Here is a 27,845-nt window from a genome sequence, read left to right on the forward strand (position 1 = left end):
AATTTTTACTAACTGACTATTATCCAAAACAAGGTGAACTTACTTTACATATTTATTGATTTGTTCACTGGGATAGATTACTGATCCTAAAAGACTGCTTTCAGTTTCAGCTTGGGCTAAGAATTATCCACAGTACTACTGAAATTACATGCAGTACAAACATAACATGACATACATTAATATATATACAACAGAAATAAGAAACATTGGCTGAGTACATACAGAGCTACTTACAGTGCTAAGATAATCTTGTACTGAGATACAGACAATATGTAACTTCAAAAATGAAAATCAAAGCAGTAATAATAATAAAGGAGGCTATGAGGTTTATTCAGTGCTTGCAGAGATGGAGCAATGTGGTATTACCTTTGCTGAAAAAATAGACTGTTTGTTTATAGAGGAGCAGAAGTGTAATGTAGTTGTTATGGATTATCATAATCACTGAATTACATACCAGAGTGCTTTAAGAACTTCATCATGTTCATCGTGGAGTAGCAAAAATAAAGCCGATAGCTAGAAATTAGGTGTGGTGGCCAAGGATTAAGCAATAGATAGAGCAGCTGGTAATTAATTGTATTGTTTCCTAGACAGTCCAAAATGATAAAGAATATGAAACAAGGCAATAGTTTAGACATTCATCAAGTGGAAAGACTACCAGGAACAAAATTTTCCAGGAGCTCACAGAAGGATAGGTACATATGCACCACAAAATTTAAGTTCACTCTGTTCAAAAAAGAAAGAAATTCCAATTATCAAACAGGAGACTGGTTCTTCATAGAAAGCTTAAGATGGAGAACCCTTTTATTTCATTGTCTCTTCTAAGCCACAATCCCAACTATTGCCAAGTCGGTTAAATGTTGTAACCATGATCTGTATTTATGGAATAACATACCCATATCAGACAGGTGACTAAGATAAATCTTACAGATCTGGATGTTCACTGAGAGAAGATGAAAGAGTTACTTCTGTGCTCAGACTGAAAACTGGTTCCAAGCTGATGCACATGAACAGACAATAGAAGACACCAGCCTTTAGGTCCTCTAAGATTTCTCTGGAATATTTGGAGGAATAATACAAGGTACTACAAGAACCAAGTCCAACACACCAGTAGTCAGTCTGCCACAATATTTTAGCAGAGGACTTGTACTGTAACACAGTGTTTTTAGTGACACCTGATTCCCTTGGGATGTGACCACAACTTGGAAAAAGCCCAGTGCTGCAGCCACACTGCTACCCATCATACAGAAGAAGTGCATCATCCACTGGTCATTCAGTAACACACCACTCCATGACTGGCCAGCATCTCTAACAAGGCTCATGGTTCCTCTATGTCTCTGAGAAATTGTATACCAAAAAGAACAGGCCTCAAATGAAAGCACTCAGCTTCAACCAGAGACTGTTGGGAACCACTCCCACCTCACACTATGTGTGCTTATAGGCATCACTTCTCCATTTTACTGTGCCATCCACAACCAAGGTCTCTGCCCTTTTACAAGGTAACATGTATAACAGAGGTGACTGCCCTCTGGCCTTGCAAGGTTTCCCAGAAACTGCAGTGCCACAACAACAGCCTCAATTGAAAGAACTCAACTTCGGAGACCTTTGGCAACAACTCCCACCTCACACTATGTGTGCTTATAGGCATCACTTCTCCATTCTACTGTACCTTCCTTATCCATGGTCTCTGCCCTTTTACAAGGTAACATGTACTAACAGTGGTAACTGCCTCTGGCCTTGCAATGTTTCCCAGAACCTGGAGTGCCTTGACCACAGTCCTCAAATAAATAAACTTCAGTAAGAGTCCTACAGTATTCACCCCAACCTCATAACATCTGACTTTACAGTTATTAACCCTGCATTTCACTTTACCATCCTTACAACACAATGTGTGTGTCCTTTTTATATTCCAGCACTTTCTGGCTAAATGGTGTGAAACATGATAAACTCTCTGTTCTACTTTCATCCTCACACAGATTTATGTTGAAAACATCCTAGTCCTTTCAAAACAGTGCACATGGAAATCTTTAACAGTTGAAATAGTGCGGTTTGACATATAACAAACTATAAAATATGTGCATTCTGAAAAGAAGAGACAGAAGCAGAATACAGTAACACAGTCACATTAAACAGTTTGAGATCTCAGAGAAGACAGAGAACAACCAGACTGAGTACAGACAGAATGGGTGTTCAACAGTAATTATTAAAACATAAGAACTGTATCAGCAGAGTGAAGAATACGGAAAACACTGCAGCAATTCAGTCAGTTATAAACAATAGACTCTGATAAGTTTCTGAATCTGCTGTAAAGTTTTATGATTTTAATACAACTCTAAAGGGAAGAAACACATTTATGGCAGCAGAAGTCTCAAGATGCCAGAAGTATAAAAAAGGTAATACTAAACTTTATAAATCATCACTATGTACTATTCCTTTACCTTGTACTTACTAACTGCTTTCTGCAATGGCAGGAAGTTGTGACCACAATGTTCTGGAACACACATCGGGCAAGCCAGACTCTCATCATCCTCACAGAACAGTTTCAGGCTTTCTTCATGTTCTCTGCAGAGCACATCTTTTTTCTGTTGTGGGTCTGGTCCTTCTCCCCTCTGACACTGTATTTGCACCATTTTAATTGCATTTGCAAGCAGTCTGTTCACTGCATATTTCCTGGCTTTGAATTCCTCTCTGCACTCAGGACAGGAAGGTTGTTTCTCACTGTCCCAAACTCTGTCAATACAAGACCTGCAGAAATTATGTCCACACTCCAGTGTCACTGGAACATTTAACAATTCAAGACAAATTGGACAAATAAATTTCTCCATAAACTCTAGAGTTTGTTCACTAGATGCCATTGTGAGGACAGACTGCTTCCGAGTTTCACTTTCATTTATCATGAACAGGAAAGTTATTGCAGAGACAACCTTCATTTAAAGGCACAGTACATATCTAAAGGGAACCAGTTATTTTTATCCCATTATGTCTCTTAGACTGTGAGACGATTGCTGGTAAAGAGAATCCAAAATATCAGTGTGACTTAATCAGTGATTTATCTTTATAAACAGTACAGATGTACACCATAATGAATTTACAACATCCTTCAGAAAAGTAACAACAAATCTATCACGTTGGTGCTAAATATGAGCATCATCTTCCTTGTTCTTGTTTTTATTTATTCACTTTCGTTGATCAGATTAGCTCACTGAGTATGTGTTTTGAGTGGACAGCCAAGGTGATATTCATACCGACTTGGGAAAATTTGTTAAAGACAGGGTGGGGATTCCTCTATTCTTTGTGATAAGTACCATGGGATCTTTTAGATCCACCTGAGATACCACCTTGGTTTAAAGACTCCTATTATGTTTCCCTTTCTCTATTTTCTACTTTTATGCTTTATGACTTTGAAAAAGTACTGTAATTGTGTCCTGTTGCCACAAACAATTTGATCACATTTGAAAAGTCGAAAAAATAGGATTCCTACCTTTCCCACTGGCTCACTAACACCTACAGACAGTTTTGTGATATTTTTTTTAAAAGCTGTTATTCACAGTGATGAGTTGTACTGTTTTTTTCCATGATCTGATGTACAACACATTGCATAGCAAGACAAGCCACTGTGCTTGTAAGGATTAAATAATGTCAGGCACACTTTGTTCATGCAGTGCATTGTAGGCCAGGTCAGGTAGTCATTATAGTATAGCAGAGGAATGTCAATACCATAGCTTACAAGGCAAAAATCTTTAATCTGCACAGAGACCTACTGGAACAATTGAGACAATATGGATCCTGATTTTATTTTCATTTTTAAACTGAAAATAGCTTTAGTGAAAGCATATGACTACACTAACTAGACCTATGCTTATAGGGATGCTCCCAAAAAAGTCACCTGTATTTTGTGAGTTTTTCTTCAATAATGAAATAATGAACAAATAAATATAGTACTAATATTTCTACCTTGATATTCTTTGTGACTGCATGAGCAAGTGTCATTAATATGTGAAAGAGAAATGATCAAATCTCATTTTAAAAAGTTTGCATCTCTGAATTAAGAAAGTGAGCAAATAATCACTTAAAACGCCTCCAGAATATACTACTTTGTAACAAACAGAAAGACATAGGGTGGTATTCATAGTCCTGGGCTTCCCAAAAGCCTTATGGTAATCTTATGTAACTCCCACTGTATTTCATTATAAAAGTAATAGACTGTAGTTTTTCATTACACCACAAGGTGGAGCTCTTTTCAGGAATATAAAAGACAATTTTGAAAGTGAAAGAGGAGACTGAGATACTAACTGAAGGAGGGAAGACTGAAATTGGTAGCTGAAGGAAAAAATGGCCTTGCAGCATGACTGGATTTTCTTTTCTAGTGCTTTGGGACAGGGAAGTGAAGTAGCAGATTGTGTCTGTCTGTTGCTGAAATCCTGGATGATGGTATTTTGTGGAATCTGGAGAGAAGTCTGAAACCAGTATTTCCATGCCTGCATATGATTCAGCAAGAAAAGGAGTTCCTTTGGGCCTAGTACAGAGAAGCCATAGATGATTACCAGAGTTCTGGCAGATGATTTTTCTACTTTTCTCATCAGAGGAACCATGGTGCCTGGTCACTAGGATATTTTTGATGGAGTGGTGAAAAGCTCTGGCCGTCATTTTATATTTTTATAAGATTGTGGATTCCCCACCAAATTCTTTGTGGATTACAAATAACTGGGATCCATATGAGCTCTGACTTGGGCCCCATCATGCCAGCAGCCAGACTGTAAGTAGTCACTGGCCAGTGAACAGGGTATAATAGAGTGTTTCATAGTTGGTCTGTTTAGAATTGATCGAGGGGGTTGAGGGTGTTAGTACTGCTCAATGACATTGTATTTTCTCATATTTGTATTGTTGAATTATAAATCTTCATTGTTCAATGACTTTGCATTTTTCTCAGGTTAGTACTGCTGCCTTCAAGAAATTTGCTGCTCAATGACATTGCATTTTCTCATATTTGTATTGTTGCATTACAAATGTTCATTGTTCAATGACATTGCATTTTGCTCGTGTTAGTACTGCTGTCTTCAAGAATTTTGCTGCTCAATGTCATTGAATTTTCCCATATCTGTATTGTTGTATTATAACTCTTTTATTGCTTAATGATGTTGCATTTTCCCATGTTTGTATTGCTGTATTATAAAGCTTTACTGCTCATTGATATTGCCTTCTTTGTGCATGTTTTAATGTCAAGACCTTTTTTGTTGAATTCTGGGGAAGAGAGTGAATATATGTTTTCATTGCATGCATATCTCACCTTGCCTTATTGCTAATTGGTGCACTGTTGAAATAATTTGTTTGTGATTGTGCTATTGCCTTTTAAACTAGATGTGTCACGTAGAATGAAATCTGTCAATCTTGCCACCTTGGTGTTTTGAGCCTATAGGGGTGTCACCAGAGTCAGGTAAGAAGGAACCCATAGCTACTTCAGCTACACCTGCGGATGCACTATACTTAGAATGGCAGCACTAGATGCATATGACAATAAGCTCAGAAGAGGTTATTTGTGATGAATAAGCAAAAGTAAAGCTTTTTTTGAAAAACACACCCATTTCTCAAAAATAACTAAGTTATGTAAAAAAATCAGCATTAATAGCTTGGAAATTACTTCACAAAAGTGTGATAATTTGTATTCCTATTTTTTGTTTGAATATTGAAGGAGTGCATGGCTAAGCACAGTCACACTTAAAAGCTTTAAGGAAAGGTTCGGACTATACAGCAATTAAAATTGATTTTTTTTAAAGAAAGAGGTTTATAATACTTTATATAGGAGTATCTTTTTGTGGACACCCTGTTGGTTTCATTAAAGAATAGAAAGGGGTGATAGGAATGATTGAAAAAGGGGAGGCAAACAAAGAGGAAAACACGCATAAGGAAAACTTAAGAAAGTTTGTGCTGGATGAAGTGGAAGAGGATCAGCACTATTTGTTATATGAGAGAGTAGTGTTGGTGGGAAATAGGTAAGATGGTGTAGGAGAAAGGATAAGTGAAGAAGAGCTTGAGGTAGTATCATTAGGTGTCCCACTTTACAGAGCTCCAAATACATCCACTGCCAGATAGTGTTGAGGTGGAGGACCCTGATGTTGAGAGGGTAGAGGCCTGTATTGATGCTGTGGTCAGCACCAACTGAGAGAGCATGTCTTCAACATGCTGAAGAGAGGTTTGACTGGCTGAATTTGTCTGCCCACTACCTCTACCAGTATATCCTCTACCAAGCTCTGAAGCCCCCTTATAGTGAGGCTTGACAGGCTGCCACTCGCTAGAGGCCTGAATGACCAGTGCCTCCACCCAGTCCTTTTGAGGATATCCCCAGATGGTCAGAGGGTGAACATTCCCTAGTCTGGGAGGTACATGCCTAGGGTGCTCCTGAGGGATTTGAAGCTGAAAAAAAAAGTAAAATAAATGGGAGAGAAACAAAACAATAAAGGAGAACTGAATACATAATCATAATAACAAAAATAGTGGGGAAAAAAGGATTAGGAGAGACAAAAGAGAAAACACATAATAAATCCACACATTATGTTTACACACCATTTCATATACCATTAAAATATTACATTTAAGTCTTTACTGAAGTAAAACTTGTGTACAGACATGCTTATGCATACTATGGGAGTACTCAACTGGGAAGTGCTTGTGTACTTGGGCAGAGTGATATGAGTAGTGCTTATGCAGATCTGAAATTAATTTATATGACCAGTGCTTATGAGCACTTGAAGGGGAGTGTGTATCTCTCGAGTTCTGTATATACAATACATTCAATACAGTAGTAAAAATACTATTAGTAACTAGTAGAAGTAATGCATAATGCAGTTTATACTGACATATATGTAGCATTAGCTTGAGCTGTAATGGTTTCAGTTGCATTTCTTTCGTCTGAAAAGCTATAAAAATGTTTTCTTTATGACTAATACAGAAAACAGTTGTAAAAACAGCACATGGACATATTTCTTTTTTACATTAATATAATGATTTCAAATTATCTTTGTCTCATACATATTACAAACTAGGAAGACAGAATTCTCTTGGACTTCAATTATACTTAGCAGCAGAGTCAGCCTTTCTAGTCTTCTTTGTTGTTGCTGGCAGTTACACTGAATTGCTTCCTCAGTTGCAATTAGAAGAGAGAAGACAGTTCTTGTTTACCTGAACCTGCAATTGTTTTATACATATATCTATCTATCTATCTATCTATCTATCTATCTATCTATCTATCTATCTATCTATCTATCTATCTTTCTATCTTCACATCAAAGTGATAACTTTTTTCTTTTTCATACATATGCATAGCTGTATGAATTCATATAATAATGCACCAATATTCCTTGTCATGCAATAGAAAAACAAATGTATGAAATGCGTGTGGAATGTTGTTTTCAAAATACTATTCTGTGCATGTAACATTGGGCCAGATTCCGTAAAGCTTGTGGATTTTGGCACATTATGCCAACATCAGTGCTAAACATAACAGTGTCATATCTAACTGTGCCACAGTGACCTCAGAATACCTCGGCTCACAAGGATGTATCTCAGTACCAACAGAGCGCTAAACATACCTGCAAGTAATCATTAAGTAATGAGAAAGCACTGTCAAAGCATGTTGTATAATTAGAAAGTTACTGAACGATTATCACAATCCAAGAATCCTGACAGTCCTACATTACATACCTATAATAGAATCTCCAGTAAGGACAATTACAGAATAAAATAGAGTATAAGAAAAAAATGAGAACTATCCCAAAGTAAGTGGTGCTGTATACCCAGCTCTTCATGCTGTAATGATTCTAGTAAATTAGCGTCCACATCAGAGTGCTTTTTTAACCTTTCTCTAACCCTGAAATGTCCCAGACTCTTACTCGCTTACACTAGCTGTAATCTACATATATTTCAAATATCAGTAAGTGGGTCTCAAGTTTCTTAGATGTGTGAAAGCCAACTTAAACTGAGGTATGCTTTCTGCAGTCTACCACAACCACAATCAAGTCCTGGGAAACTGGGTACTGGCCATAGCTATTTTTCAGCGGTCTGCCCTAGCAATTAAAGAGTAAAGTAATTAATGCTAAAGCCTTCCAGAGCAGCTCTGGCCAATAACTACAGAGGTAATATACTCTTCTTCTTACTATATCTAATAGGGGTCTTATTGACCAGAAATATGACAATGCCATGGTAACTAGCAGTATCTAGTGGGTGCTATCCTGAATAACACTAAAGATATCCCTTTGCCCCGTATGTTTGGCATACAAGCCTAGTGAGTGCATATTTAATTGAATAAATGCTAAGCCTTCATCAATGAGTTATTAGTGGGGAATGGTGTACTTTATGTTAGAATAAGAAGGTGTTGTTTCCCTTCTGGACCATTGTTTAAGATGGATTCTGAGCCTGCCTGCTAGTCTGCCCAAAGTCATACCTGGGGGTTATAGTCTAGACTCCTGCAATTTTCCTAAGCATTTTTTTTAATACATGGCTATCCAGTTATTCTTTTGCATTATAATGTATGGTCTGCTGTCCTATTGAGCCTATTACCAGTGTCTTGCTACTTTATAATGTCACAGTACTGCTAGCTTAAATGTGATTCCAATAGCTTCTTTCAAAAATAAGGGCATATATATAAGCTACTTTATTAATTGTGTCTTCATGTAAAGCTTTTTTGTTTGCTTAATTGTCATAACTACCTATGTGCTAACTCTTTTTTCTCACCCCTACGTTTGTCTCTCTTTCTCCCTAAAGTACCCTGCTCTCCATTGCACTGTTCCTGATATAGTCTCTAAGAACCTACCTACCTGGTGACAAAGGACCCTATCCAAATACCTGCGGTCTCATCTAACAGCCTTATTTTCCTGCACCCTCTCACAAGGAAGCAAGAAAGTATGTGGTTCTCTAAGTCCTGCTTGTAAAGCGGACTACTGTCTACTATTGCTTCAGAGGTTCTAAAGTACGCTACGAGCCTGAACAGCCAGCTGCCTTTACACCCTCCTATCTACCCCATATCCAACAAACCTCTTCTACTTTATAATAACCCCCTTTACTAGCTATCACTCCTTCCCTAGTTCTAAACCAGCTAGCTCCCTTACATTTTACTGCCTGCATGTTAACAAAGTCATTTTTGTGTTTAAATTACCTGTTTAACTGTTGTGGGCTACACACTCAAGTGTGATAGCCATTCTGTGCATTTAATGTGTTTTTTTGATTGCATCTGCTTTATTTTCTGAAAAAAAACAAAAAAAACAAAAAATATACTTGTTTTCCCGCCTTTCTAAGCTAGTATAGTCCATTTTTCAGGATAGTGCTGAATTCAGGGCTGTGTTACAAGTTTTTGTGTTTGTCCATACCTTACTTGGATAGAAGGAACTTTCTCTGTTCACTGTGAGAGAGGGAGCTTTGAGCAGCCTATCTTTCCCTGGAGGAGTGGTTTCAGCCCAGAAATTAGTAGTTTATTGTCTATTTTGGGCTAATTATTCCTGGCTACACAAAGTCTACTCTTCAATTTTTCCCTTGGAACTAGACAAACTTTCAACTTAAGCACTCAAACCATTCACTTCTCATACAGGCACTCGCTCAAAATTCATAGCAAGTACTAATAAACCTTAGCACTAGACCCCCCCCCCCCTATACTGTAGAGAAGTCAAGGCTCGTTATTCGACCTTACCAGCCAATCAGTAAAACAGTTCACTGTACCTATCCAGGCATGTCCAAAGGGCAGTTTCAGGCGTACTCTCTGGTCCAACTGATGAATCTGGGCATTTTGAGGCAATGTTACAATTGCAGACCAGCAAGAGCAGACCCAGATGTGAAAAATAAATCAGTCCTTTATTAACAGACCGGTTTCGGCAGGAACTGCCTTCTTCAGTGTTGGACAAACAGAAAGTGCCCTGTTAACATATGTAATATATACAAAATGTAAACCAATAGGCAAGCAGAAATCATGAATATTCATGAAACAATAAAAATATGAAATACAACCAAAGCCTATAGAATTTCTTCATACAAAAACAAAACCAATATTAGATAGTCAGTATAACACCCAAAATTAGTCATGAAACTGAAATATTGTGGAAAGCATAAAACTTCCTAAAGCTTAGTGTATTCACTAATGGGAGTTGATGTGAAAAACAAATATTACCAAAATGCTAAATGGGAAAGTGTAAACATGCTTTCCTGAGATGAATGCTCCAAAAACAGAACTATTACCAGTAGTAAAGAGAATCATATAGGAATACAAATTGCAAGTGAACTATACATCATATTAATAATAAAAAATAACTTAAAGAAAACATCCACAGAACTGTGATATTACGAATATATACATCATAATTAATGATGACTATCGACCAAATGATATACAATATCAATATTTGAAGACTGAAGAACTACATATATTGATAATATAAAACTAGACATACAATATCCATCCATATTATAGGCTGAAAAATCCATTATAAACAACTAACTACAGGTTGCAAGTAGACCATTAATTATAATAATAATGAAACATGACTTAAAGAAAAATGACTTAAAAAATTTTACAGAACTGTCATATTTCAAGTATATTCATCATGATAAATGATGAACATCCACAAAATGAGATTCAATATCAATATTTCAAAACTGAGGAACTGTATATGTTCATAATATAAAACTGGACATACAATATCCATCCATGTCATAAACTAAGAGATCCAGTGTAAACATACAATTACAGGTGATCATTGAGACCAGGAGGGAAAAGACCCCCTAAAGTAGTTATCCAGTATTTCTCTTTATGATCCAAGAGACCATGCCAACCCTGTTTGTGACTACGATTGCCTGTAATACGATCAATAATCATAAAACTGAATTTGATGTTTGAGAGTATGTTGGTACAAAGCACTAGTGGATTTATGATTTTTAATATCACTGCGATGTTCATTCATTCTAGATCTAAGGGGCCTTGAAGTTTGGCCCACATAAAACGCACCGCAGTAGCAGGTTGCTAGGTACACAACCCAATCACTACCACAGTTGCCAAATGTTTTGATGTTATATATTTTGCTGGTATTGCGACTTGAAAATTCCTTAGATTTATTCATCAGTGAACATGACCCACAATGGCCACAGGGAAAGGAACCAAATAACTCATCCCCATGTAATGTAAGTTGTTTATGGGTAGTCCCCCCACTACCTATGTGTTTGTAATGAGATAAGTAAGAACCCAATGTTTTGCCACGTTTATATGCAAAACGACATTGTTGCCCCAAAAGTGACCTCAAATGATCATTGGCAAGCAAGATATTCCAGTTTTTGTTGATAGTATTCCTTATCATATTGATATTTCTACCATAGGTAGTGATGAATCGGTACCCAATGTAGTATTTTTCTCCATTTTATATTCCAACAACTTTTCCCGGTTGATTCGGTTGACCCTGCATCTGGCTAAGTTAATATCTTTGTTGTCATAACCCCTGCTGGTAAATCTATTACATAGATTCATGCTAGCTGATTCATACTCAGCATCCTTAGAACTAAGGCATGAATTGTGACACAGGAATACTCCTGATAGTGTGGGTGCATGCTGGAAGCATGTAACAAGGTGTTATATTGTGGGTACTTACGGAAAACCTTACTAGATAGTGTGAGGTCCTGTTTTTTCGAGATAGTAACATCCAAGAAATTGATCGTATTCTGATCATATGTCAATGAAAATTCCAGTCCCCATATGTTACTATTAAGGTATTCAACAAATTCACGTAAGTAAACCAAATCCGCACGCCACACTAACCAGCAGTCATCCAAATAACGTCGCCAGATGTCCATTTCCATCTGATAAATGTTGTGCAAGTTATCATAAATCATGTACTCCTCAAAATAAGCCATGAAAAGGTCAGCATAAATGGGAGCGAAAGACACCCCCATTGCTGTACCTTGCAATTGCCAATAACACTGGCCTTGAAAATACAGCACATTTTTATTGAGTACATGTTCTGACAAACATTAAGAGGTTGAATATAGGACCAAAAATATAACATCCCAACTAGGAATGTAATATGAGCCAAAGCTAAATTACTATCAATATCGGTGAAGATTATGGAGTTCAGCCATCCATCAATATAATTAAACAAAATAATCCAAGAGAACACACATTCACCGATAGAGAATATCTATAAACTTTGGTCACCCATTGACAGACAGTACAGCAATAGTGTACAAAAATATCCAAGGACCACCAACCACTCTCTACACTGTTGTTAATAAAACAAGACTTATACTAGCATTAATATTAGTCAGCACATATGTAAAAATAGAAAATATTATAGGGACATAGTGGTCTTAAATACCAGGGAGTCACATTAGGACCAAATACCATAAGTATCAAATATCACATGAACTGAGTAAACAGTCACCCCATAAACTAGGAATAGAACATTAACTAAAAGTACCAGGACTGTAATAAAAGTAGGAACCTCTATCGGCCTTTCTCACGAAATATCTCAAACCTTTGTTAGGTTTGATTAGGTCAAGGTTGCAGGACACAACCCAATTCTTACAGATTATCCAGGATACCCAGTTAGAACCAGGATGGTATATGTGTACCTTAGATGTTAAGGCCTTATACACCAGTATTCCACATTGGGCAGGCCTACAATCTCTTCAATATTGGCTTAACAGGGCAAATTTGTACTCACCTGGGTTCAATACCTTACTCATTTGTTTGTCAGAACATGTACTCAATAAAAATGTGCTGTATTTTCAAGGCCAGTGTTATTGGCAATTGCAAGGTACAGCAATGGGGGCGTCTTTCGCTCCCATTTATGCTGACCTTTTCATGGCTTATTTTGAGGAGTACATGATTTATGATAACTTGCACAACATTTATCAGGTGGAAATGGACATCTGGCGACGTTATTTGGATGACTGCTGGTTAGTGTGGCGTGCGGATTTGGTTTACTTACGTGAATTTGTTGAATACCTTAATAGTAACATATGGGGACTGGAATTTTCATTGACATATGATCAGAATACGATCAATTTCTTGGATGTTACTATCTCGAAAAACCAGGACCTCACACTATCTAGTAAGGTTTTCCGTAAGTACCCACAATATAACACCTTGTTACATGCTTCCAGCATGCACCCACGCCACACTATCAGGAGTATTCCTGTGTCACAATTCATGCGTATTAAGCGCCTTAGTTCTAAGGATGCTGAGTATGAATCAGCTAGCATGGATCTATGTAATAGATTTACCAGCAGGGGTTATGAAAACAATGATATTAACTTAGCCAGATGCAGGGTCAACCGAATCAACCGGGAAAAGTTGTTGGAATATAAAATGGAGAAAAATACTACATTGGGTACCCCAATACGATTCATCACTACCTATGGTAGAAATATCAATATGATAAGGAATACTATCAACAAACACTGGAATATCTTGCTTGCCAATGATCCTTTGAGGTCACTTTTGGGGCAACAATGTCGTTTTGCATATAAACATGGCAAAACATTGGGTTCTTACTTATCTCATTACAAACACATAGGTAGTGGGGGGGACTACCCATAAACAACTTACATTACATGGGGATGAGTTATTTTGTTCCTTTCCCTGTGGCCATTGTGGGTCATGTTCACTGATGAATAAATCTAAGGAATTTTCAAGTCGCAATACCAGCAAAATATATAACATCAAAACATTTGGCAACTGTGGTAGTGATTGGGTTGTGTACCTAGCAACCTGCTACTGCGGTGCGTTTTATGTGGGCCAAACTTCAAGGCCCCTTAGATCTAGAATGAATGAACATCGTAGTGATATTAAAAATCATAAATCCACTAGTGCTTTGTACCAACATACTCTCAAACATCCGCAGGCGAAATTCAGTTTTATGATTATTGATCGTATTACAGGCAATCGTAGTCACAAACAGGGTTGGCATGGTCTCTTGGATCATAAAGAGAAATACTGGATAACTACTTTAGGGGGTCTTTTCCCTCCTGGTCTCAATGATCACATGTAATTGGTTGTTTACACTGGATCTCTTAGTTTATGACATGGATGGATATTGTATGTCCAGTTTTATATTATGAACATATGCAGTTCCTCAGTTTTGAAATATTGATATTGCATCTCATTTTGTGGATGTTCATCATTTATCATGATGAATATACTTGAAGTATGACAGTTCTGTAAAATTTTTTAAGTCATTTTTCTTTAAGTCATGTTTCATTATTATTATAATTAATGGTCTACTTGCAACCTGTAGTTGGTTGTTTATAATGGATTTTTCAGCCTATAATATGGATAGATATTGTATGTCTAGTTTTATATTATCAATATATGTAGTTCTTCAGTCTTCAAACATTGATATTGTATATCATTTGGTCGATATTCATCATTAATTATGATGTATATATTCGTAATATCACAGTTCTGTGGATGTTTTCTTTAAGTTATTTTTTATTATTACTATGATGTATAGTTCACTTGCAATTTGTATTCCTATATGATTCTCAACAGTTTACTACTGGTAATAGTTCTGTTTTTGGAGCATTCATCTCAGGAAAACATGTTTACACTTTCCCATTTAGCATTTTTGTAATATTTGTTTTTCACATCAACTCCCATTAGTGAATACACTAAGCTTTAGGAAGTGTTATGCTTTCCACAATATTTCAGTTTCATGACTAATTTTGGGTGTTATACTGACTATCTAATATTGGTTTTGTTTTTGTATGAAGAAATTCTATAGGCTTTGGTTGTATTTCATATTTTTATTGTTTCATGAATATTCATGATTTCTGCTTGCCTATTGGTTTACATTTTGTATATATTACATATGTTAACAGGGCACTTTCTGTTTGTCCAACACTGAAGAAGGCAGTTCCTGCCGAAACCGGTCTGTTAATAAAGGACTGATTTATTTTTCACATCTGGGTCTGCTCTTGCTGGTCTACTTTTGTTTTTTTGTGTATATGGTTTGGACCGTGCATTCCCCCGTGCATAGGACTTTGTTTGGAATGTTACAATTGCCTCATGTACACAGACAACCCTCTCCTTCTTCCACCAAACACTAATACATGCGAGAGATGCAATTATACAGCCAAACTGGAGGCTAAGCTCTCTCAATCCAAGACTGGACCAGGAAGTCAAGTGGAGAAGGGAATTACTTGCATCACATCATCAGTCTCACATAGACCTATGAAACCAGCACAGGCAAAAAACACACATAAATACACAAGAAGATACTCAGAGGCTCTAAATAAAAATCTGAAAAGGCAACAGACACCTCCAAAGCAGACATACAAGCAACCTCCACCCCCCAACACAAGCCATGAAACACACACTTCACAAAACCAGTGTGCCACACAATTACAGCCCTTAAGGCAAAATAACATACCCAACACACTAGTAATAGGTGACTCTATAATCAGGCACACTGATGTCTCACTCACTAGGCTGAACAAGGAGAAGGTTACTGTTAGCTGCCTGTCGGGTACCAGGATCCGCCACATAACACAAGCACTCAGGTCACTCCAGAACAAGTACAAATATGACTCTGTCATTGTCCATGTTGGTGTGAATGACCTGAGCCATACCTCCCTGGACTACATGAAAAGAGACATGGAGGAGCTCTCTGATCATGTAGCCCAGGCTGGTATGACCCTGACCCTGAGTAGTTTCCTGCCCTCACCAAGAATGATACCATGGTATAGAGAAAAAAATATCAATTTCAACAATTGGCTAAGCTTCTAGTGTCATTCAAAGGGGATCCAGTGCCTGTCAGCCTGGGATGACATGCTCGACAAGCCACGCTGCTTTGCTAGAGATGGCTTGCACCTGTCACCCTTAGGCTTTCGAATACTGGCCAAGGCTCTTGCCACCCCCACAGTGCCTTTTTTAGGCAAGGCTCAAAAGACAAACCCACCGCCATAAATAGCACAGGTAACAAAAACTGAGGGTAATGCTACTCAGTGCCAGAAGTCTAAACCTCAAAATGCACGCACTCGAGGCACTCCTCAGTATGGAGAAATTTGATACATGTGCAGTAAAAGAAACCTGGTTTAAGGCTCCAGAGAGCACCCCAGCACTACCAGGCTACAACTCATACCATACTTTTCGGCCACAAAACCTGGACTGAAATACAATAGGCGGGGGAGTATCCATATTCATCCAGGATACCCAAACCTCCAGGTTAGTGGCACAGCACTATGCTTCAGAGATCATCCGCGTGCAGCTATCAACACCATTCCCTACTCAGGTATTATAGACAAGCTCACCAGCCTGAACATAAACCTCTACATCATGAGATGGGTTGCCAACTGGTTCATGGACAGAACCCACATGATAAGAGTTGCGGGAGGGCAAAACTGCTATTCAAATTACAGCTTGCTAGAGATCACCCACCATGTCCCAGGACCCTCACTCTGCATTTCTGGAAACACTGGGAAACATAAAGGTCCTACCAAACACCCTGATATTGGGTGATTTCAATTACCCAAGCATTAACTGGGAGAACTACTCAAGTACAAACTCCCTTGCCCAACATTTCCTAGGATTTATAAACTCAAACGCCCTAGATCAGCTGGTCAACATCCCCACCAGAGGTGGCAACATATTGGACCTGGTTATCACCAACATGGGCGACCAGTGTTCCACACCGGAGGTCAACCCCTCGCTGGTTAGATCTGACCATAAACTAATCCCTCTGGATATCCACATTCTGCCACCACCCCCTGTCAAAGAAACCACAGTGAAAAACTTTTCAAAAGCAAACTTCACGTTACTTAAGACAGAGGTGGGATGTTTCAAAGCACCCAAGCTAAAGGATAACGCTGTCCAAGCTGCAAAATCCTTTACTAATGCACTCTACGGGCACCTACAAGAATGCATGGATCATGCTATCTCAAACAAAACCAAGACTCACTCCTCCAAGAAATGGAAACCAGTCTGGTGGACCCCTGCCATAAACAAGCTATAAAATAGAAGGAGGAAACTAGTACAGAAAAGAGTAAAATCCCAAGAAGGGAAGACATCCCTGATCAGTATTAGCAAGAAACTACGTTCCCTCATAAAAACATCCAAGGCTAGCTTCGAAAGAAAATTTGCCATGGACTCCAAAGATAACCACAAGGCATTATTTAGCTATGTCAAGAATCTAAGTGGCAATTCTCAGATCTGCTCAGAGTTAGTGCTGAATAGCAAAAAATACACTGAACCAACCAATATAGACAACATCCTGGCAGACAGGTTCAGTGCAGACTTCACCCCCAATCCCCAAAAGGGCCCATAACTATACCAGAAGAATGTAGTGCCCCTGAAATCACAGACACTCAGGGTAAAACAGCCCTCTCCAAAGCCAAAAACACAGCATCAATGGGACCGAACGGTGTCCCAAGCTGCGTCTTACGTGAGCTCAAAGATGAACTAACCCCTCACCTAAACACACTGTTTAAACTCAGCCTCTCCACAGGCTATGTGCCCACAGAGTGATGCACAGCAATGGTTATTCCACTCCACAAAGGTGGAACCACAACGGACCCTGGAAACTATCGCCCTATAAGCCTGACTAGCTTGGTCTGCAAAGCTATGGAGCGCATCATCATGGATCTCATTAACAGAGACATTGGAAACCTCCAAACACTGGACCCTACCCAGTTTGGCTTTGTTAAGGGCAGATCATGCCTCCTAAACCTGGTGGACTTCTTTGAGATAGTTACCAAGGCTATAGATGAGGGAATGGTGGCCGACAAAGCTTACGTAGACCTCGCAAAGGCCTTCAACACCATTCCCTACTCAGGTATTATAGACAAGCTCACCAGCCTGAACATAAACCCCTACATCATGAGATGGGTTGCCAACTGGTTCACGGACAGAACCCACATGATAAGAGTTGCGGGAGCTAGGTCTGACTCTAAATTGGTTACAAGTGGCGTTCCCCAGGGCTCATTCCTAGGACCCCTCCTGTTCGGCATATACTTCTCAGAGGTACAGGCAAGCACAGGAGGACTATGGCTGACCAAGTTCCCAGACGACTGCAAACTAGGGGCTATAATTGACTCTCCGGCTGACACAGACATCCTCCAAAAGGGTCTCACTGAGACAGATACCTGGTGTCAAAAGCATGGTCTCAAGCTAAATGCCAAAAAGTGCATAGTCATCCCCTTTGGAAAAAACAAAGTACCCACAAACTACCACATAGGTGGTAGCTCCCTAAATATGGAAGACGTAATAAGGGGTCTGGGGACCCAAGTAGATAGTAAACTCTCCTTTGATAATCACATTGCCAGAGTGGTTAGAAAATCCTTCTATGTGGCCCACCTACTCACGAAAAGGTTTGCATCCAGGTCAAAAGAGGTCATTGGGCCCCTCTATGCATCACTCATCAGACTCATCATAGAGTACAATGCCCCATTTGCGATGTACCTTGCAAGACCCCTGCAACAACTGGAAAGACCACAGAAGTACCTCACCAAGAGGATCACTGGCCTCAAGCAGATGCCTTATGCAGCTCAACTGAAGAAACACCAGCTGTACTCGGTTGCATACTGCCTACTCAGAGGTGATCTCTGCCTGACATACAAGGCCATGTCCAACCCAGAATTGATGGACATGCTCCACCTAAAGAAATCCATATCCCCTCGAGCCACACATTCCAGGGATTTAAACTTCACCACAACAATAAATTGGACACGCTGGAGGGATAGATTCCTGTGTCAGAGACTTCCCATGCTATGGAATAAGATTCCAATCTACATTAGGCAGAGCTCCTCGCTAACCCTCTTCAAGAGAAACCTTGACGAGTGGATGGGAAACAGAAAGTTTACTCCAGGCTCACTTCAATGGCTCTGCTGGACAGAGGTACAGGGAACTAATCCAAGGGAGTGGCGAAAGCTAGGCTTATAAATGCCTTCGGGCAGATAGCCTAGTACCTAGCTATGAACCTATTAACCTATGAACATACTTACCTGCAATACTAGATCTGACCACTAGGTGGCACCCTTTTCCCATCCTTTATCTCCTGTGTATCCCTCTGTATTTCTTCTGTAATTACACTACATCTCTTAAGTCCTAGACCTGCTCTTATTTTCTCACTTGCCCTTTACTTCAGCTGTCTACACCCACCTGTTTTTTTCTCATAGACTCCTGCTTTATCTCTGGTCTTTCCCACTCCTGACTTACCTAATTCACTCTTATTAGCTCACCTCAACATACGTAGCATTAATAACAAAGTTGCACAACTCCATGCTCTCTTGGAAGTCTACTCCTTTGACATTCTTTGTTTAACAGAAACTTGGCTAAAACCTGTAACTAAAGCCAATGAAGTCATCCCATCCAGTTATAATATTTTGTGACTTGACCGTGCAGCCAAGAAGGGTGGTGGGGTAGCTATCCTATTTAAACCTGGGTTACAGATTACTACCTACGACTATAAACCACCTCAAGACTCTAACACTGAAATTCTTATTACCAAGCTTCAACTTAAAAAATTCAAATCCATTTATATTATCTGTATCTATCTTCCTCCTGGTAATAACATTGCTACCATAGAAAATATCCTTTGTTGGTTATCTCAAAACCTACCCCAAGAATCCATAATCCTAGGTGATTTTAACATTGATTGGAAGTGTTGTAGCAGTAGCCACCCTACCAGCCATATTAACCTTTTTGTTTTTTTCTCAAACCATTACCTCCCCTACCAGGATAAACAAGCCTAATAAGAAAGAAAGTGCCTTAGACTGGATTCTCATAAATAATCATCCCCAGACACTGAAGCTGGAGCCCTCCCTGATGATGTAAGTGACCACTCACTAACCTATATCATCAGGCTTAAAACCAATCTACCTAATCCAACCATATTTAGGACAATTAGTACCAAGAAAAACTTCAACCCTGATCTCTTCCAAAGAGAATTAAGTACATGTAACTGGTCTCCCTTAAAATACCTCACACTGGAGGAAGCTGTTAATTACTTTAATTCTAACTTCCTAGCCATACTAGACTACCATGCACCAACCCGCTCTATTAGAATGAGAACTAAATCTGCCTCCTGGCTTTCAAAAGAAACCAGGCAAAAAATCCATCTCAGAAATAAATACTGGAATAAATCTCGTTTAACTAAAAACCCAGTAGACCAACAAAACTTCAGACAGCTGAGAAATGAAACTAAAAAAGCTATACTGTTTGACAAAAGAAACTACTACTTACAATTCCAGCAGACTCACCATAATAAACCACAAAAGTTCTGGGTAAGTATTAATCAGTTATTACATCCAGGTCAATCTATCACATCAAACCCACAAGGCATAGACCAGGAGAATCCCAAGCAGACTGTTAATGCCTTTAATACCTTTTTCACTGAGGCCATTCAAATTCTTGCCAGTCAGTTATCTGCTCAGAACTTAATTATATCCAGCTCTAACTCTAACCCACCCCCTCCATTTCTCTTCCAACCAGTCCCAACATCACATATTCTTACCCTTATCCAAAAACTGAAACTGTGCACTCCTTCAGCAGGCCAACTACCCGCTGAATATCTACAAAAGGCAGCCAAATCCATTGCCTATCCCATTTTCATTCTCATCAATAGAACCATCACTGAAGGACACACCCCTGGAATATGGAAAGTCTCCCATATTATCCCCCTTCATAAGGCTGGAAACTCTACTGAACTCTCCAATTACCGTCCCATAGCCCTGCTGTCTCCCTTAGCAAAGATCTTTGAAAAATGCATCCACAGACAATTGCTAGACCACCTAATCCAAAATATCTTACTTTCCAACTCTCAACATGGTTTCAGACCTTCCCACAGCACTCCTACTGCACTCCTTTCCTTTACTGATGGTATTAATAAAAACCATAACCTCAACATGCTTTCTTCTGCACTGTTTATAGACCTGTCCAAGGCTTTCCATGTGGTAAACCACCAGATACTTATAAATATCCTCAAATCCCTGTCATTAGATGCCTTAGCTCTAAAATGGTTCCAGTCCTATTTGGATAACAGACAACAGGCTGTGCTTTGGCATAACATTCTATCTACCCATCTGCCCGTTAACATTGGTGTCCCTCAAGGGTCCATATTAGGACCTCTCCTGTTTTCTATATTTCTCAACGACCTTCACCTAGAAATCCCCCAAGCTACATGCATACAATATGCAGATGATTCCACACTTATATGCTCAGCCACATCTATATCTGAACTTTACTCCCTTACCCAAAAGGTGTTTAACACAGTTAAACAATAGTTTACACAGCGCTGTCTCCTTCTGAACCCCCCCCCAAAAATAAACTCCTCCATTTTACTCCTACTTGTAAGTCCCCCCCCAATAGACTTCACAGTAACATCCAATAATGGTACTCTCATATCCCCAGATCCAACTACCAAACTACTAGGTATCACCATAGATAACAACCTTGATTTCGACACCCATATTAACAATACTCTAAAATCTGTTAATAAAAAACTAGGCTCTCTCTACAGGATCAAACCCTTCCTCTCTCCTGCAGCTAGAATAACTATTGCTCACGCCCATCTAATTTCTACTCTCCTCTATGCCTCACCCATATATACTAATCTCTCTAAAAACAACCTTAATAAAATGGAAAATGCCTACAATAACATAGCCAGATTTGCTACAGGTAACCCTTTCTGAACCCACCACTGTTTTAATCTAAAGCAGCTAGGATGGCTTGAATTACAAAATCAGCTTAAATTCCACCAACTGACCATAGCCCATAAAACCCTTTACCAACTTACTAATACCCCTATACTAGCTACCCTCATTATCCCCTACAGCAATTTAAAGACCTTACGATCATCACATAAATTTCTTGTAAATATTTGTAAATCAAACAACAGGGCTGGGGACTCTCTTTTCTCTAATACTGTTGGAAAATCCTGAAACCTTCTTCCTAGCAAACTTTCCTCTCTTCCCTCTATATCACTCTTTAAAACCAAACTGAAACTTTTCTTCAGAACACATTAGTTGTGCCCCTGTACTAAACCTGACTGATCAACTAGCTCTTCTTACTTGGTTCAACCTATCCTCCTCTTCTCAGTAATCAAGTTTCTTTTCTTAATAAAAACTGACCTTGTCCTTCTAGATACTATTACTTACATCTTCAGAAACTCTTTAAGGAGACTACTTTTACTAATATATTGTATAATTCAGCTACTACTTTTTCTTTATGAATACTTGTATATTAATATATTGTATAATTCAGCTGCCATCTTTTTCTTTATGATGTATTGCAACATTTTGTATTGTACTAATTGTATCTGTATATTTTGCACTATGTTATGAACGAATGACCTCTTTGACTATTCTCTGTACTGTACCTGCAGTGTTCATTGTATACATTAATTTTTGTATATATGATTTTGTTTTGTTTCCTCGGAGCTTATCTCCCCAGGCCTCTACTGAAAATGGACATATATCCAGTTTGACTAGCCTGGTCAACAAATGTAAAACAAACAAACAAATAAATAAATAAATACATAAATAAATAAATAAATAAATAAATAAATAAATAAATAAATAAATAAAGTTGCATGTTATTCATAATGCATATTTTCAAAAATCTGTCCAGGAACATAATTCATTTTCTTACAAAATATACTTGCTGTCAAGATCCATGCCATTTGTAGTACATGTGTTCAGCAATCTGTGCAGTAAGCTTAGTAGAGACAACTGCAGATGTCTGCGTAAGTCATGTACTAATGAAATATGCCTGCTTGCCTTTACAGATGGAATTCATAAAATTTCTAATAAAATAAAATTAACAAAGGCAAAGGGCAATCACGGCCACATCACCACAGCTAACATGAGCTGACAATGGGTTTGCATGGTAAACATCAGTGATGCACACACCCAAGATAAGTGGGAGATAGAAAAGAAGATGTGGGGTATGGGTGATGAAGAGGGACACACAAGGGGATGTTGGAATAGGAATACCTGACAGGAAGTCAGAGGTGCCATTTTTGTTCATTAAGGATATAAGGAAAGGTAAAGACAGGGAAAGAGGAGTAGACAGCCATCACAGCAGGTATACCAGTAGAACAAATATCACATTATATGGCAGAAAAAGGTTGGAAAAAAACAATAAGGACATGTAAGTTACACAGATGGAACACTGCACAATATGGGCAATGGAAAGCTGTCAAACAGGATGGGAATGCATATCAGCCATGGTGAAATGCAGAAATGCATACCTACCTATGCACTGTCATGTTATATGTTGCAAATTGTATGGCAGTCATAACTGGATGTGTATGATCAATAGTAGATGTGTGCTGTAGGGTAATAAATAAGGACCACTCTATAAAGTGGATAAATAAACACATATAAGTCTGTCAGCAGTGGAAGTGGAAGCCAAGCAGCATCACAGATGAGAAAATGCAGGTCTAACAATGCTAGATAACTCCAGCAGAGGACACAACCAAACCTGCAACCATGCACGTGAAAGGCAAACAACCAAGCACAGTGCCAAACAACAGCAGTGCAACGAAGCAGCAAAATGGCTGCTAAATGCACAAGTAGGTGTACGCAGCCCAAATAAATGTGTAATGGAATGCATATATGTTACCCACATATGCCATGTCAAAGGCAACACACAGATGTAAATTTATATGTATGAGTGTCAGTGACCTAAATGGAACATGCATGACATCAAGGTCAGTACACAAACATACACCAATGACATGTAAAAATATTTACAAAAATATAACACTACAACTTAAAAAATATTCCAGGTTGTGCACATAGATTTCATCAATGTACGCTGGTTAACACACAAATATAATGTGAACAATGATGCATTTCAAGCAGCATCCCGTGACTTGTATGCAGATGTCCTGCAGCATAAAATGGCCATAAATTTGGCACATGCTCACCATGTCAACAACATAATACATGGCAATACTCAATGATTGCACAAATGCAAACATATCTGTAAAATATAATATAGAAATATGAAAGTGGAAAGGAGGTGGATAACCTTGGCCCACATCAGGGGAAAAGCACAGCAAGGTAAGTTGACACACTGCAAATGCATGCGTTTAGCACACAGGGTGCTGTAGAAGCCAACCCAAAATACATTTAAACAAATGGAAAATGTATGTCACATGGGCAGAATGATTTCTGATGTCCACAGAAATGGCCATGTATAAAACACATACACAGTAATACACATTCATTTAACATCAACATGCATAAGTAAACAAGCTAAGAATTTCAAGCACATACACATATGTCATGCAAATATGATCTAAACAAGTGCAGGTGTTAAGTCATGCAGCCTGCTCATTAGTGAGCAGATGACACTCCTGTGGGCATCATTAGAGCACATAAGCAGTACATCAGTGAATGCATACATGTCAAAGGTATAATTGTGTGTCAGTATGGATCTGACTATGTTCAGAAATGTGCAATCAGTTAATGTGTACAACTATTTGCACAAGGTGTGAAATTATATGAAAAAGTAATGGATGTGGAAATTTAATATACAGCAAACATGGCACAATGTACCATTACAGAATAAATTATCTGTACCACTGTGTATTGATGAATGCTACATTGGTGCTTGATGCAGTCAGAAAAGGGGGACTGTACATAGCTATGATATATCTGTGCATGACCCCTCATGACATTAGCATTGCCATCACATTGCACATGATACCACATCATGCCAATGGGACATCATGACAACTATCATCCAAAACACATGGGAAATGTCATGTCCTTCTGTTGCATATACATTATATGGAATTACATAAATCCAAACTTTACCACAGTGGCAGTGCTGGACTATGGATAATGTCTGCTGCCTGTCATTTGCCCTCAGTAAAACACATGTTTTTAGGCTAATTGTTGCAACACTAGTTGCAAGTTAACTGCCACAGCACATGGACAGCTGAATGTGGGAGAAAACTGTATTGTGTTAAGTGTGTCATGCACATATTGAAACATAATTAAATGTCACAAGACGATAACACATAAGCATGTCAGCCATATGCTATGCATGCACAAGACAGCATACACAGTCCAATCGATTATATGGCAATCAGCATGTTGAGCGCATAATTCAGTTGGAGCACACAGACAATACCTACAGACCTGAGGGACCAGGCTGATGGGGATGAGCCTCATGAATGTCCTCCAGGGCTATCTCACTGAACGAATTGTGCATAGTCCGTGCCATATCCTGGAAGAATGTTCCTATCATGTCTCTCATCTGTATTTGAGACACATCAATCACAACCTTCTGGATCTCCTCCTGAAAATCATCTGTATTTCAGTCCTGGTTTTGTCTCCTGCTGGGTACAGCAGGCATGATGGCTCAGGTAAATGCAGGTCCAGCTTCCTCATCAGGTCCCATTAGCAATCAGAACAATCCCAAACCCTGCTCATTTCAAAGCTTCTCTCCACACTTACTTATTTTTCGCCTGGAACTGTACTTGCATACAGCCTCCTTGAATTCCTAACTTTAAGTGTATATTTTTCGCCTTACTTTCTATGCTGTGTATTGTCTAAACAAACTGCTATAGCAATAACCCACGCCTGGGTGTGGGTAATGCTAAATTTACCCACGGTTGGCGTAGTTTGGTCCCGAGGGTGAAGCCCGAGGGACCAAACAAAGCCAACCGTGGGTAAATTTAGCATTACCCACACCCAGGTGTGGGTTATTGCTATTATACCATGACATTATTTAAGAAAAGAAACTATTACTTTTCTTAAATAATGGCATAGTATAATGCCTGTTTGCTGCCCTTCCGCAGATGTCTGGCATCCGCGGCAGTTCTGATGTACTGCGCGCCTGCGCAGTACATCAGAGTTGGGGCAAAACGGAGAAAGCAAGATCTCCATTGCTTTTTTTTAGGGTTTCGCTATGTTAAATGAGTTTAACATAGCGAGACAGTTTTAAAATAAGCAACGGAGATGTCCGTTGCATATTTTAAAACTGTCTTGCTATGTTAAACTCATTTAACATAGCGAAAACTAAAAAGCAACGGAGATCTTGCTTTCTCCGTTTTTAAACACTCTCTCGCTATGTTAAATGGGTTTAACATAGCGAGACAGCTTTAAAATAAGCAACGGAGATCTCCATTGCTTATTTTAAAGCTGTCTCGCTATGTTAAACCCATTTAACATAGCGAGACAGTGTTTTAAAAAAACGAGTTATACTAATGGAAAAAGTCCGGGCGACCGGACCTTTTTCCATTAGTATAACTCGATTTACAACGGGCACGCTGGCCAATCAGCGTGCACGTTTTGGGGGGGTCATGGTATAATATGCAATAACTTATTGACTAAATCTTATAGTCTGTTCACCAGTATTTATCTGACCACTGAATGGCTAAGTGTATGTTTTTAACTCTGTAATCCAGTATGTTAGATAATGATATACTAGCAATGTATATAAATATATTTGAGTGTTCTTTGTTACTGTACTAAGATGAATAACTAAGTGTATGTTTAGTTCTGCAATCCAGTATTGTAGATCAAAATGTAAAGTGTGTATCCTATATCTTTAAGAAGCATGCGAGGCTGTACTTGCATGTATAAATTCCAGACACATACAATCCCTAGTGCCATTTTGTAGAAGTAGACAGAGAGTGAGCATGCATGATTGCAGTTGCTAGTTTGTATATACGTTATTTAACTTATAGTCAGTAAACCTCCATAGTGATGTGTTTGTATAAAATAAAGCTGTTTGAAAAGAACCCACAAAGACTCGTTTATTCATGTACTAACACAAAAGCAACATGGTGTCAGAACCAGGATCGAAGAGAGAAGAATATTCGGAGTCATGAGATGTAATGAGAAATAACACAAATTAATTAGGCGATGTGAAAGACGGAAAAAAAGAGGCATTACAAGGGCACAAACCACATTATCAGTCAAGCAGAAAATTTGAAAGTTTGTTCATTAAAGGAAATGTTTAATATAAAAAGTATTTGATAAAAAATGAGTTTTTAAAGTAAAACAAGAATGTTTAAAGCAAAATGAGTGTGTTTAAGGCAAAGTTGGGCATGTTTAGAGTAAAACAAGCACAAGAAAAGTACATTGGGAATGAAAACGGCTTAAACAAGAAAAGCAAATATAATAAAAAAGAAAAGGGCACATTAAAAAAAATAAAGCAAGGCAACTGCATGTGTTTTGGGAAAAGTGCTGTGTTTGGACATAACTACGACTTCGTATTGTATCAAAGGCATAACTAAAGTTATTTGAAGTATCACTGAGTGTGTAAAAGTTCTTACAGTGTGTGCTTATTACTGTGCATGTATTTTGAAGAGTTTATTGTGTGCAAAGTGCAACTATTTCATGAAATCCAGTCAAAGTACAGCCATTTCAAAAAGTTCTTGTGCTGGGTCTGTCTATTCACAAAGTGCCACTATTGCAGAGTGCTTGTTATACTGTAAAGAGTTGTCCAGAAAGGTGCTGCCATTTTGGGAACATTTCAGTGTGCTGTATGCAGTTATTCACAAAGTGCAATTACTTCGAAAGTTATTGAGTTTTGGGCATGAGTTTTGGGCAACTGATGTTCGATTTATTCACATTGTGAAATTGCTTGACATGTTTCTTACACTGATATGAGGTGTTTTCTTGCAAAAGTTGACATTACAAGAATATTACAATGCTAATGAATTACACAGTCACATTGTAAAGTTCTTGAATGTTTCTTAAAGTAATGATTTTAACAAGTGATGGTGCATAACTGTAGCATTTTTGCCTTTATCAATAAAATTCCAAACGGATAGCAAGTGATGGTGTATAACTTGAGCATTTCTGCCTTTACTGATAAAATTCTGAAAGTATCGAAAAGCCAGAGTAGTTTATTTTGCAGT

At 38.5% G+C, this 27,845-nt stretch overlaps 1 protein-coding gene across 2 annotated transcripts in view; it reads right to left on the minus strand.

Moving 5' to 3' along the window:
• The window catches only part of LOC122815309 (zinc-binding protein A33-like), an 807,460-nt gene that overhangs the window by 253,998 nt on the left and 525,617 nt on the right, over window positions 1-27,845 (minus strand). The window contains exon 1 of one of the 2 annotated variants that reach the window (XM_044087694.1): window positions 2,436-2,869. The exons of the other annotated variant lie outside the window; for it this stretch is intronic. Within the exon in view, the coding sequence (XP_043943629.1) occupies window positions 2,436-2,852 (417 nt within the window). The 5' untranslated portion in view covers window positions 2,853-2,869. Of the gene's footprint in view, window positions 1-2,435; window positions 2,870-27,845 lie in introns of those variants that run through there. 2 annotated transcript variants of the gene reach the window in all.

This window comes from Protopterus annectens, chromosome 11.part0 (assembly GCF_019279795.1).
Source record: "Protopterus annectens isolate FY-2018-M chromosome 11.part0, PAN1.0, whole genome shotgun sequence".
In the NCBI taxonomy this organism is placed as follows: Eukaryota; Metazoa; Chordata; order Ceratodontiformes; family Protopteridae; genus Protopterus; species Protopterus annectens.